At 43.7% G+C, this 13587-nt stretch overlaps 1 protein-coding gene across 1 annotated transcript in view; it reads right to left on the bottom strand.

The window, feature by feature from the left end:
- LOC121573770 (roundabout homolog 1-like) overlaps positions 1-13587 on the bottom strand; it is a 233209-nt gene that overhangs the window by 158249 nt on the left and 61373 nt on the right. The window contains exon 3 of the mRNA XM_041886014.2: positions 13461-13547. Within this exon, the coding sequence (XP_041741948.2) occupies positions 13461-13547 (87 nt within the window). The remainder of the gene's footprint in view (positions 1-13460; positions 13548-13587) is intronic.

Raw genomic sequence — 13587 nt, 5'->3', positions numbered from 1 at the left:
AATTTGAGGGATTGGGGTGAAAGAAATCGAGTTACATAGTGATACTTTACGATATACTGTATTGACAATATCGCAATATAACCATATCCACCCTGTCCAAAGTCTCTACTTGGTCTCAGTTCTCCAGTAAACTTGTGATTATCAACACTAACCTCATCGTTGTGGCGGCGGACAGCTAGCCTGTATCCCTCATCCAGTTGAGTGGCAATGTTATTTTTTCGTTCGTACCATTTTTTGGAAAATCCTCGGGTGTAGGACTTCCCCCTTTAGTAGAAACCTGTTGAATTATTAAATTTGGTCTGGGGAGGTCCTAATTGTTTCGTTGCCAATTTATCTTCATTTGTTCGCCGACAAAAAGGAAATTCTTTCAAAGACACAATCGAGTTGCACTGAAGCCTAGCCATGTTGATAGTAGTAGTGAATTGATTGACGCTGCTACCCTCTCTTTTCTTAGTTACGTTCATGTGACGAAAGCGCGTAAGTGCAAGCCCACAGACACCCATTGAGATTGTATTGAAGGCTCTGAAATTTGAAAAAAATAGATTTTACATGGGAGTCTAAGACAGAAGTTCTGGGCGATTTTCAATCTGACTGAAATCGCCCCAAAAGGGGGTGGAGCCATTTGAAGCACGACTTTAGCCTGATTCGACATTTAGTGGCAGTGTGGCACTGTGGCAGATCAGACGTATAGATTACAACACTGATAACTACTGTTGCCGTGATATAATTGATTAGAAAAAAAATCCCTTCCTTTTCCCGTTTGGCAGTGCGTCGCCCATATCGCCCTATTGAACAGGCCGCCCCTGGTAACATGTTTTCGTGGCTGAGGGAGATGCCAGACTATTTTCATTTCCAGCCTACAATTGCTCAGAAGTATAAAAGCTGCTTTGGTTTTGCACTCTGCAAAAGTTATTGACTAAGGAGAAATGTATAATGTTTATGACTGACTGTAGGCATGTCCTGCAATGTCCAAGCGATTATTATTTGCATCTCTCTCTCTCTCTCTCTCTCTCTCTCTCTCTCTCTCTCTCTCTCTCTCTCTCTCTCTCTCTCTCTCTCTCTCTCTCTCTCTCTCCTCTCTCTCTCTCTCTCTCTCTCTCTCTCTCTCTCTCAGCATTTCTCGTGCAGTGGGAGAAAGCCTTTGTTCCCTGCCCCCAGATTCTGTTCTGCCTTCAACCCCTAATTGCTCTGAGTGTGCCACTGGCAGCTCAGCTGAATGCTTGCACGGGCGGCCAGTTCTGGAACCAGTACAACACACAACAGCACAGCCCACTGGAAAACAAGCAGTAAAATATGGGCACTCACAGGCTAACCATCAGCACATTCCTTTACAAAACATTGAGTTTTCCACCCGTTCTCCATTTCACACACATGCACATTACTCTCGCCCTCTCTTTCTCTCAAATAACCTTCGTGACAACTGCTTGGTCCAGTAGAAGATGAATGACAAAACAATAAACTTTTTGTCATTCACAACCCCACCCCTCTTCCAAATCCATTCCCCAGATCGCCTATCACTCTGGATCCCCTTCCGTCTCCCTCAGGGATAAAGCAGGGATGGGGTAAGTTAGTATTGTGCAGTCTTGCACAGGTGGGAATCATTCAAAACCTCAGGGTCAGAGTCTGAGAAAGTCCAGGAAGTCAAACAACCACTTAAGCCTGGACACATACTTCCCAATGCATTATCCCTCTGTAACCAGTTCCCTCCTGAGACAAAGTGTTGAAAACTCTACACTACTTCACAGAGGATTTCTGGGTCAACTTTCTCCTCTCAAAACACAATAGGATCAGTGTCAATAAATTCAATGACATTTTGTGAGTTGGTCATCAAATCCCCTTCATGAACAGAGGATAAAGTGTGCTTACTGACCACAAAGGATGTGGTGTGGAGGAGAGGAGGCCTCCCTCCAAACACATCACAGTGCAGAAGAGTCAACAGGTCGCCTACACAAACACCCAGGCTCTCCCAGGGAGCACTGGGACCATAGCGCCAGGCCAGCTGCCTAAACAAACGCTGCACAGCATGGATAATGTGATAAATACGATGTAGTGGTCCACTAGGAGAGCTGACCGCACATGCGTTTGGCCTCCAACATAACAGCAGGTGCGGCACACATTTCAGAGTGCAGAGTTTATGATTTCTACGGTACATTTCACAGGTCCGCCTGTCCATCCAATGTATCTCCAAGACTAATGTAAGCACAGCAACGGATGGTACAAGTGGACACACGGAGAAACTCAAATATTAGATCGGTCGGCGGTCATGAACAAAGTAGAAATCAACTAGAGGCATCAGACAATGCAAAATATTGAAAATGATTGTTTTTCTACCCGAAGCTTCAGCTGTAAATTGGTTCAGAGCCAGACCAAACAAGACTGAAATCAAACACAAACTAAAACTAAAACTGATATTAATGAAGGAACAAATAACATTACGTGCTATCTCCATAGATACAAACAGCAACAAACACTGCATAGTTAATGTTTGATAATTTGTGTATATTTGCATAATTGCCTAGTAAGTTCTGTATAATTAATGAATTATAAGTGATTGATGTTTTGTTTCTCTTTCACATAAACATGTCTATGGGGTCACCTTTGCCATGAGGAGTATTTCAGACAAAACAGATTTCTCTGTGTTTTCACACAGAAGAAGAACCAAGCTTCTGCCCATGGGCAATTCCACGATAATGTAAGAGACTCCAATTTTTCACTTTAAAATGTATGCCAAACAAAAAAACATTGATTTCAAAGTTTAACAAACCATACAACTCTGTAAAATGACTACTTTGAACAATTTACACAGTAAATAAAAAAAATAAAAACATTTACTCAAAAGATTGTGCAGATGCAAAGTTTGCTAACAGAATTACGGTAACATCTCCCTCCGTTTTATTCTGTTATCAAACTTTGTATCTGCACAGTTCTTCCTGTAAATGTGTTTTTGTAAAAATGTCAGTGGAAATTGTTAAAAGTAGTCCTTGTGCATATAGTTCTTAGCCTGGCTACCCATCCACACCGCTCCGGCCAAACAGATGTTTCTTCTCCACGATGAGTATGGATTTGCCTCCTTCCCCTAAGATTTCTAGAATGCAAACACATTCTGACTGTTCTGATTGGTCCCAGAAACTGGCCAGAGCCAGCGACATGATGATGTTATCAATTTTGGTTTGATTTGTTAGAGACGATCCAATCGCTGATTAATTTATTTTGTAACACGCCAATCATTTTGAAGTCACACAAACGACTTCTAGAGTGGTAGATTCAGACTTAATGTATGTAGCAATCAATAGAGCAACATAATTCAATTCAGGATGAGTCATAAGCAATAGAGTTCTATGGTTTGTTAACCTTTGAAATCAATGGATCTTAAAGTGAAAAATCAGAGTCACAGCATAATTCTGTTGCCATGAATATCCCACATACCACTCCCTCTTTTCGACAGCTTGTTCTTTGTGTAGCTACCACTGTAACATACAGAACCACCTGCAGGTGCTGCTAAACATATGCCTGGCTAGCTATGTGTTTCTGACAAGAACATCTTGAATCCCCCCTATATCATGCATGTATTGCTGTCAGCTTTCTGTAAATAAGAAGCCCAGAGGTTTGCATTGCTCCTCTAAAATCACTGCCAATTCCTTTTCCTATACTCGTCATAATCACAAGGACACCATGGAAATGAGCTCCTCAATCACAAAGGAAATGAAGGACATTGGGAGTCAGACAATAAGTCAATGAAGCTAATGTAGTTATCATGTGGGTTTCACTGGGGTTGATGGACTATATTGTACATTATGACAACATTACATTATTATACGGTACAATATTACATTGGTAATGCTCATGTACAGAGGGGGCATAATCACTGATAGCTGTAATGGGTGGTATTTGTTGATGTTGGTGGTGTTAACTAGTCAATTTACACTCCAGTTTGTTTAAACTCCATTACTGAGTGTCTGGCACAAACACTATCAACACCTTCCCTTTCCCTCTTTCATATTTCTCATCTTCAAATCATTTCTTTATCACCCCCCTCCCTTTTGATTTCTCCGTCTTCCCTTTTTCCAATCCGCCAAATCTCCCATTTTCTCTCACTCTCTCCCTCTCTCTCCCATTCGTCAGCCCCACTCAACGCAGAGCACAGCACTCCAGGGTCATACACACAATGAGAATGTGAAATATGACAAAGAGCCTTCATATTCTCTATCCTACAGCACATCTGGGACTGCTGATGCACAAACCATGCTGCTTCTCTCATCCTTTCCCTCTCCCTACGTTTCTCTTCTCTGCAAATTGACAAACTGAGTGCCGCTGTGATGTTCCTATAAATCGTGATGCCTGTTGGCCTGACAGGTACAACCATAACCGTCTCTCTCATTTCCTCTATCTCTTTACCTATTTACTGTCTCTCTCTCACTCTCTCTCTCTGTTGACATGGTAGGAACAAGGACGACAAATCTAATAGAGGGTGCTGTTGTTAATGCTCTCATTTCCAGAGAGCATTCCATGCAACAAGGGTTAATCTTCCTTCCACCTCCATGTAACACCTACCAGCCTTTAGAGGGGTGCCATATGTTGCCATTCTGTTTGTTCAATGAAGCAAATCAAATATTATAATATAGGTATACTATATATACAGGTAACTGCCAAAATAAAGGAAACACCAACATACAGTTTCTTAATAGGGCGTTGGACCTTCACAAGCCGCCAGAACAGCTTCAATGCTCCTTGGCATAGATTCTACAAGTGTCTGGATTCTACAAGTGTCTGTTTTGTTGATGGTGGTGGGAAACGCCGTCTCAGGTGCCGCTCCAGAATTTCCCATAAGTGTTCAATTGGGTTGAGATCTGGTGACTGAGACGGCCATGGCATATGGCTTACATCATTTTCGTGCTCATCAAACCATTCAGTCACCACTCGTGCCTTGTGGATGGGGGCATTGTCATCCTATGGGGGCAGAGCCATGGTAGCCAAAATAATGGCCTGCCCAGCATTTTTATACATGACCCTAATTGCTTCATTAACTTAATTAACTCAGGAACAACACCTGTGTGGAAGCACCTGCTTTCAATATAGTTTGTATCCCTCATTTACTCAAGTGTTTCCATTATTTTGGCAGTTACCTGAAGGCATACTATCTATATTATTTATTGCGGGCGATAGTTTCAGCACATATCACTGCACTCTGTATCAGAAAGTAGGCTGGCCCTCTTTGAAGTCTATGCATTGCATTGCACACTTTCTGTTTTGTGATGTCACGAGAGGCTGTGTCCTGGAGGGACGTTACATCCCCCTGAGGTGGCTGCAAACCCAGACAGCTATGGCTCCATCTGCTGGTATGGTCGGGAACTCCACCCCTCTATGGCCAATCTTCCCACGCAGCTGAAACAAATGAGGAGCTGATGAGCTGAAGGTTTGGGAAGGGAAGAGACACAGTCTCCAACCTGGGCTCTCTGGAGGACAAGAGTGCTGCACGTCCACTTCCATGAGGAATATAAGGATTTGGAGATACTTACCTTTGGGAAATACTCACCTTTGGATATATGCACCTGTGGAAATACGTGAGAGACATTTGGAAGGACTTTTTGCTGGGTTGGCCACTAGCTGCGACGTGGACTACAGTAAGGCTGGGGAAAAGTTATCTGAGCGAGTGAGAATTATGATTTTGGATGTGGAAGAGACATCCCTGAACTGTTAACCCTTAAAGAGCCACAAGAGAACAGAATTTTGTTATATTTTCGTTAATTTCCCAAGACCTATAATAAAATCCTTGTTTTGTTTGAACCTCGTCTCCTTGCACTACTTGAGCAATCCCGCTGAAAGCTGTGTAGCCTCTCGTGACGTCACAGATGGTGGAGAATACGGGCACGCTCAGCGTTAATAGTGCATGTCAGAGGAGGATACCGAAGGTTTGATCACCCAGTTTTCCAAGTTGGCCGTAGGCTCCCCGCCGACTGAAATGGAGGACATATTGAAAGCCCTTGTTGCTGGCCAGCAAGCCCAGATGCAAGCAAACGTGGCTCTCTTGGAGGAGCAAAAGAAAGCCAACCTTCTGAAGGCAGAGGAATTGCAGTTGCAGAGACAGAGGGTGGTCCAAAATACCCGCCCAATAAAGGCAAGTGACTTTATATCTAAGATGGGAGCTACCGATGACATTGAGGCATACCTGCATGCATTTGAGGCCACGGCCACTAGGGAAGCCTGGCCCAAGCAACAGTGGGTTGGTCTGTTAGCCCCCTTTCTAACCGGGGAATCGCTGAATGCTGTCCGGGACCTGGGCCCTGACCAGGTTACTGACTATGATGCCCTGAAGTCTGAGATCCTCAGCAGATATGGACTCACAAAGTTTGGTATGGCCCAGCGCTTTCACAGCTGGACCTTCCAACCAGACCAACCTCCTCGGGCGCAGATGCATGAACTTGTCCGAATCGCAAGGAAATGGCTGGATCCGCAGAGGAATACAGCAGCGGCGGTGGTGGAGGCCGTTGTGGTGGATCGTTACCTACGCGCCCTGCCTTATGAGGCAAAACGGTTCATCAGTCAACAGGCCTTGACCACGGCTGATCTGACCGTGGAAGCTGTGGAAAAGTACCAGGCCACAGCGGAGATGCTGAATGCTTCCCGAAAAAGACCCCGGGGAGTGCGGCCCCACCACAAATGGGAAGAACCCGTCCAAAGGACCCCAAGGTCTCGAACCCAGCCACGTCAGGACTTATCCCGGCTCCAGGGGAAGCCAGAAACCAGGCGGGTCCAAGAAGAGTACACCAGGAGGGGGAAACTTCGACAGTGTTACCGGTGTGGGGAGATGGGACATATCTCCTGGCAGTGTGGGAAACCAGCCGATGAACCTATGCCCACTGCGGAGTCCTCCAGCTCAGCACCCACACACCGTTTTGCCTCGCTCTTGGGAGTCGTAGATGGCGGCCCAGATCGACCCCCCCACCTGCCCGGTAACTGTGAATCACCATGATGTGGAGGCCTTACTGGATTCTGGTAGCCGGGCCACCCTGGTGCGTAAGGATTTGGTGGGCCCAACGTGTCTGACCCCGGGGAAAGTCCTCCCAGTTTCCTGTGTCCATGGGGACACCAGAGAATACCCCATTACTGAACTTACAATGACCAGCACACGGGGAACCATACACACGACGGCGGGGGTGGTTGATTCCCTCCCCGTCCCTGTCCTAATTGGACGAGACTGCCCAGCCTTTTACCCACTCTGGAGAGAGTCTCAGGAGAGGATAACCCGAGTACCTCGGAAACGGAGAGGCAAGACTCATCCTGGGAAGGCTCCGGTGCAATCCTCCGAATTACTCACTCCTGCCCGGGCTCTGATAGGGATGGCAGGTGCCCAGACCGACACAGAGACGGAGCTACAGAATCTGGACAAAGAACTGTCTGGTCTGAAGGGGACCGCTGAGAGGTATCGTTTGTTAAAGCAACAGTTAGACATGAAGACAGAAGAGTTAGATATCCTCCAGGCTAAACTCCAACAGAGCTCCTTCCATAAGCAACAGGAGGAGCTGGAGAGGCTGCGCAGGACCATCGAGGAGTGCGAGGAGACCCTGCGCAGTAGTAAGGAGGTCCAGAAGAAGGCAGAGGAGAAGTACAAGGTGTTGGAGAACAAGATGAAGAATGCGGAGGCAGAGAGAGAGAAGGAACTGAAAGCTGCTCAACAGAAGCTAAACTCTGCTAAAACCAAGGCTGATGCGTTCAGTAAGAAACTCAAGGAGAGACAACAGGAGGCTGAGTCCCTGGTCCTAGAGGTGGAGGAGTTGAAGAGAGAGCAGGCTGGCAAGCACCACGGCAATGCGGACGCCCTCTCCCGGCGTGATGCCTTCTTCGCTGCCTTTACCCGACGAGGACGTCGGTCCCGAGGAGGGGGATGTGTGATGTCACGAGAGGCTGTGTCCTGGAGGGACGTTACATCCCCCTGAGGTGGCTGCAAACCCAGACAGCTATGGCTCCATCTGCTGGTATGGTCGGGAACTCCACCCCTCTATGGCCAATCTTCCCACGCAGCTGAAACAAATGAGGAGCTGATGAGCTGAAGGTTTGGGAAGGGAAGAGACACAGTCTCCAACCTGGGCTCTCTGGAGGACAAGAGTGCTGCACGTCCACTTCCATGAGGAATATAAGGATTTGGAGATACTTACCTTTGGGAAATACTCACCTTTGGATATATGCACCTGTGGAAATACGTGAGAGACATTTGGAAGGACTTTTTGCTGGGTTGGCCACTAGCTGCGACGTGGACTACAGTAAGGCTGGGGAAAAGTTATCTGAGCGAGTGAGAATTATGATTTTGGATGTGGAAGAGACATCCCTGAACTGTTAACCCTTAAAGAGCCACAAGAGAACAGAATTTTGTTATATTTTCGTTAATTTCCCAAGACCTATAATAAAATCCTTGTTTTGTTTGAACCTCGTCTCCTTGCACTACTTGAGCAATCCCGCTGAAAGCTGTGTAGCCTCTCGTGACGTCACAGTTTATAAAGCCGTCTTGCATAAATTACCACCGTACCTCACTTCTCTGTTAACCTACAGAAATTCAAGCTATCAGACATGGTCTCAGGGATGGCTAACTCTGGAGATCCCCTCGACAGAGTTAGGTAAATCTGCCTTTAGCTATTTTCGACCTTGCTTGTGGAATGGTCTACAGAGTTAGCTGAAACTGGAAGAATTAGTGCCTCTGAGGCAGTTCAGATGGCTGTGTGAGGACCTTTTTAAAGAATAATGTGTTTGTTTCTTATGATTCTACGATTGATCGTTTTATTTTATATTTATAGTGTTTGAATCTTTTGCTTGCGTATATATGTTGTAGGTTAACTATGTATTTTTATTATGTTTTGTAACTTTCTCCAGGTCGTTGCTATAAATGAGAATGTATTCTCAGTCAACTCACCAGGTATAATAAGGAATAAATAAATAATCTATGAACATAAAAGGCCGTAGAGTCACGATAGTTGTGTTAGAATGGTGAACAAGGCTGTGACCCATATTCAAGCTGTGATCTTTATCAAATTCCAATCGGTTCTGTGCAGCCTGAAAGTGCAGTTTGTCACTGTCAAAGGCCATGGGAGAGAAGGCTTGGGGAATGGAATGGAGAGAAACTCTTAATCAATTTGCTTATTTGCTCTATGACGATACCTCCCATGACAGTGAACCTTTACAATAATATATTAAGGGAAAGGGAGAGAAGATTGAATTATGTTGCCTTTGGAAGGAGCACTCGAGGTCCGTGGCCGCTGCTGAACTGGCATCCAGTGATATTATAGTCCCTACCTGCTGGAACACAATCTGCTACCTGGGACTGTTTGGGTCCCAGTCATGGCATTGAATTTCCATCATTCTTGGAGTTAAATATTAAAGGACATTAGTTTAATTTTCTAAGGGCCAGTGGCTAGTTTCCACAGATTGACGGAGAAGACAGTTGCCTGTAATCATTTAGATCCTAGTTACACAGAAGAGTGGTTTGTGCTGACCCTTGATAACTTCGAACGTTAGGGTCATAAACTAATATTTTGAACAAGCTTCATCGTGATTTAGATAATGATTTTCCATGCAGTTTTATGATAATAATGGTGTCTGTAGCATTGGGTGGTATGCTACCCGATGTTTATTTCACATACTAATTTGCTTTCTGAATTGTAAACATTGAGCTCATCATACAGTATATCTAATGTCTATTAATCCAGACTAGAGTTGCCAAAATCATATACTGACTCTGTTGGTCTTCATTACATTTCTGACCTGATGGTAAAGAATGTACTTTTTAATATTGCGAACAGAAGATACACTATATATATACAGTGCCAGTCAAAAGTTTGGACACACCTACTCATTCAAGGGTTTTTCTTTATTTTTACAATTTTCTACACTGTAGAATAATAGTGAATACATCAAAACTATGAAATAACACATATGGAATCATGTACTAACCAAAAAAGTGTTAAACAAATCAAAACATATTACTCTTAAAGTAATGATGGACTGTGGTTTCTCTTTGCTTATTTCAGCTGTTCTTGACATAATATGGACTTGGTCTTTACCAAATAGGGCTATCTTCTGTATACCACCCCTACCTTGTCACAACACAACTGATTGGCTCAAACGCATTCAGAAGGAAAGAAATTCCACAAATTAACTTTGAAAAAGGCACACCTGTTAATTGAAATGTATTCCAGGTGACTACCTCATGAAGCCTTTTGAGAGAATGCCAAGAGTGTGCAAAGCTGTCATCAAGGCAAAGGGTGGCTACTTTGAAAAATCTCAAATATAAATATATTTTGATTTGTTTAACACTTTTTTGATTACTACGTGATTCCATATGTGTTATTTCATTGTTTTGATGTCTTCACTATTATTCTACAATGTAGAACATAGTAAAAAATTAAGAAAAATCCTTGAATGAGTAGGTGTCCAAACTTTTAACTGGTACTGTATATACACCAAAGTATGTGGACACCCCTTCAAATTGCAGCCATGCAATCTCCATAGACAAACATTGGCAGTAGAATGGCCTTACTGAATAGCTCAGTTACTTTCAACATGGCATCATCATAGGATGCCACCTTTCCAACAAGTCAGTTCATCACATTTCTGCCCTGCTAGAGCTGCCCCGGTCCACTGTAAGTGCTGTTATTGTGAAGTGAAAATGTCTAGGAGGAACAATAGCTCAGCTGCGAAGTGGTAGGCCACACAAGCTCACAGAACGGGACCGCCAATTGAGGAGTATTTTTTGTCTGTAATAAAGCCCTTTTGTGGGGAAAAATAATTTCTGATTGGCTGGGCCTGGCTCCCGAGTGGACCTGGCTCCCAAGTGAGTGGGCATATGCCCTCCCAGGCCCACCCATGGCTGCGCCCCTGCCCAGTCATGCGAAATCCATAGATTAGGGCCTAATGAATTTATTTCAATTGGCTGAATCCTTTCTATGAAAAGTAACTCAGTAAAATCTTTGAAATTGTTGCATGTTGCATTTATATTTTTGTTCAGTATATATATAAAATGGGTAAAAATAGTTATTTATTTTAGAGTTATTTATTATTAATGTATTTTTTATTTATTATTTTTCTCGTTTTATCATTTCAGTTTATGTGGCAAAACAAGCAGTCATTGTGTAGAGAATCATTGTACTATCTAAACCGCTGTGAAATATATTTTCCATTACCCAAAATATTGTATTTTCAGCTGTTTGAAGCTGGTGTACAAAGGCGAAAGTAAAAGACACAAAAATGAACCTTAAGAACAGGAAGCATAGAAATAACATACATAGAACAGATCTACCGCTCCTTAGACTTGCTTTCAATGAGAATGAAATATCTAAAACTAAAATGTCTATGTAAATTTGGTCTGATTGCCCAAAAAGTTACATATTGCAGCTATAATATAGTAATTTATTTAAAGATTTTCATTTTTGAGTTATTTTTATTATTTTAGCAAAAGTAAACTAACATTCAACGCTGAAATTGCATTACTGGAGAAAGAGAGAGAGAGATTGAGACAGAGAGAGAGGAAGAAAGAGAGAGAGACTGATAGAGTTATATATATATGTATATACAGTGAGGGAAAAAAGTATTTGATCCCCTGCTGATTTTGTAAATTTGCCCACTGACAAAGAAATGATCAGTCTATAATTTTAATGGTAGGTTTATTTGAACAGTGAGAGACAGAATAACAACAACAAAATCCAGAAAAACGCATGTCAAAAATGTTATAAATTGATTTACATTTTAATGAGGGAAATAAGTATTTGACCCCCTCTCAATCAGAAAGATTTCTGGCTCCCAGGTGTCTTTTACACACTCTTAAAGGGAGTGCTCCTAATCTCAGCTTGTTACCTGTATAAAAGACACCTGTCCACAGAAGCAATCAATCAATCAGATTCTAAACTCTCCACAATGGCCAAGACCAAAGAGCTCTTCAAGGATGTCAGGGACAAGATTGTAGACCTACACAAGGCTGGAATGGGCTACAAGACCATCGCCAAGCAGCTTTGTGAGAAGGTGACAACAGTTGGTGCGATTATTCGCAAATGGAAGAAACACAAAATAACTGTCCATCTCCCTCGGCCTGGGGCTCCATGCAAGATCTCACCTCGTGGAGTTGCAATGATCATGAGAACGGTGAGGAATCAGCCCAGAACTACATGGGAGGATCTTGTCAATGATCTCAAGGCAGCTGGGACCATAGTCACCAAGAAAACAATTGCTAACACACTACGCTGTGAAGGACTGAAATCCTGCAGCGCCCGCAAGGTCCCCCTGCTCAAGAAAGCACATATACAGGCCCGTCTGAAGTTTGCCAATGAACATCTGAATGATTCAGAGGAGAACTGGGTGAAAGGGTTGTGGTCAGATGAGACCAAAATCAAGCTCTTTGGCATCAACTCAACTCGCCGTGTTTGGAGGAGGAGGAATGCTGCCTATGACCCCAAGAACACGATCCCCACCGTTAAACATGGAGGTGGAAACATTATGCTCTGGGGGTGTTTTTCTGCTAAGGGGACAGGACAACTTCACCGCATCAAAGGGACGATGGACGGGGCCATGTACCGTCAAATCTTGGGTCAGAACCTCCTTCCCTCAGCCAGGGCATTGAAAATGGGTCGTGGATGGGTATTCCAGCATGACAATGACCCAAAACACACGGCCAAGGCAACAAAGGAGTGGCTCGAGAAGAAGCACATTAAGGTCCTGGAGTGGCCTAGCCAGTCTCCAGACCTTAATCTCATAGAAAATCTGTGCAGGGAGCTGAAGGTTCAAACGTCATGCTCGAAACCTTAATGACTTGGAGAAGATCTGCAAAGAGGAGTGGGACAAAATCCCTCCTGAGATGTGTGCAAACCTGGTGTCCAACTACAAGAAATGTCTGACCTCTGTGATTGCCAACAAGGGTTTTGCCACCAAGTACTAAGTCATGTTTTGCAGAGGGGTCAAATACTTATTTCCCTCATTCAAATGCAAATCAATTTATAACATTTTTGACATGCTTTTTTCTGGATTTTGTTGTTGTTATTCTGTCTCTCACTGTTCAAATAAACCTACCATTAAAATTATAAACTGATCATGTCTTTGTCAGTGGGCAAACGTACAAAATCAGCAGGGGATCAAATACTTTTTTCCCTCACTGTATATATATTGAGAGAGAGAGAGAGAGAGAGAGAGAGAGAGAGAGAGAGAGAGAGAGAGAGAGAGAGAGAGAGAGAGAGAGAGAGAGAGAGAGAGAGAGAGAGAGAGAGAGAGAGAGAGAGAGAGAGAGAGAGAGAGAGAGAGAGAGAGAGAGAGAGAGAGAGAGAGAGAGAGAGAGAGAGAGAGAGAGAGAGAGAGAGAGAGAGAGAGAGAGAGAGAGAGAGAGAGAGAGAGAGAGAGAGAGAGAGAGAGAGAGAGCAGACAGACAGACAGACAGACAGACAGACAGACAGACAGACAGACAGACAGACAGACAGATTTCCTTGCAGTACCTGTATAGCCTAGAGAGTTGTCATCCTCATGTTCAGACGAGGGGGTGGGAGTGGCATTTTCACTGGCCTTATCCTGGGTGTCTGTATCTGCAGATAAAAACACAAATAGTTGATTACACTATAAGAA

The sequence above is a fragment of the Coregonus clupeaformis genome, chromosome 9, assembly GCF_020615455.1.
Source record: "Coregonus clupeaformis isolate EN_2021a chromosome 9, ASM2061545v1, whole genome shotgun sequence".
NCBI classification, from domain to species: domain Eukaryota; kingdom Metazoa; phylum Chordata; class Actinopteri; order Salmoniformes; family Salmonidae; genus Coregonus; species Coregonus clupeaformis.
Note: the sequence above shows the minus strand (reverse complement) of the source record. Positions and strands in the feature narration are given on the sequence as shown.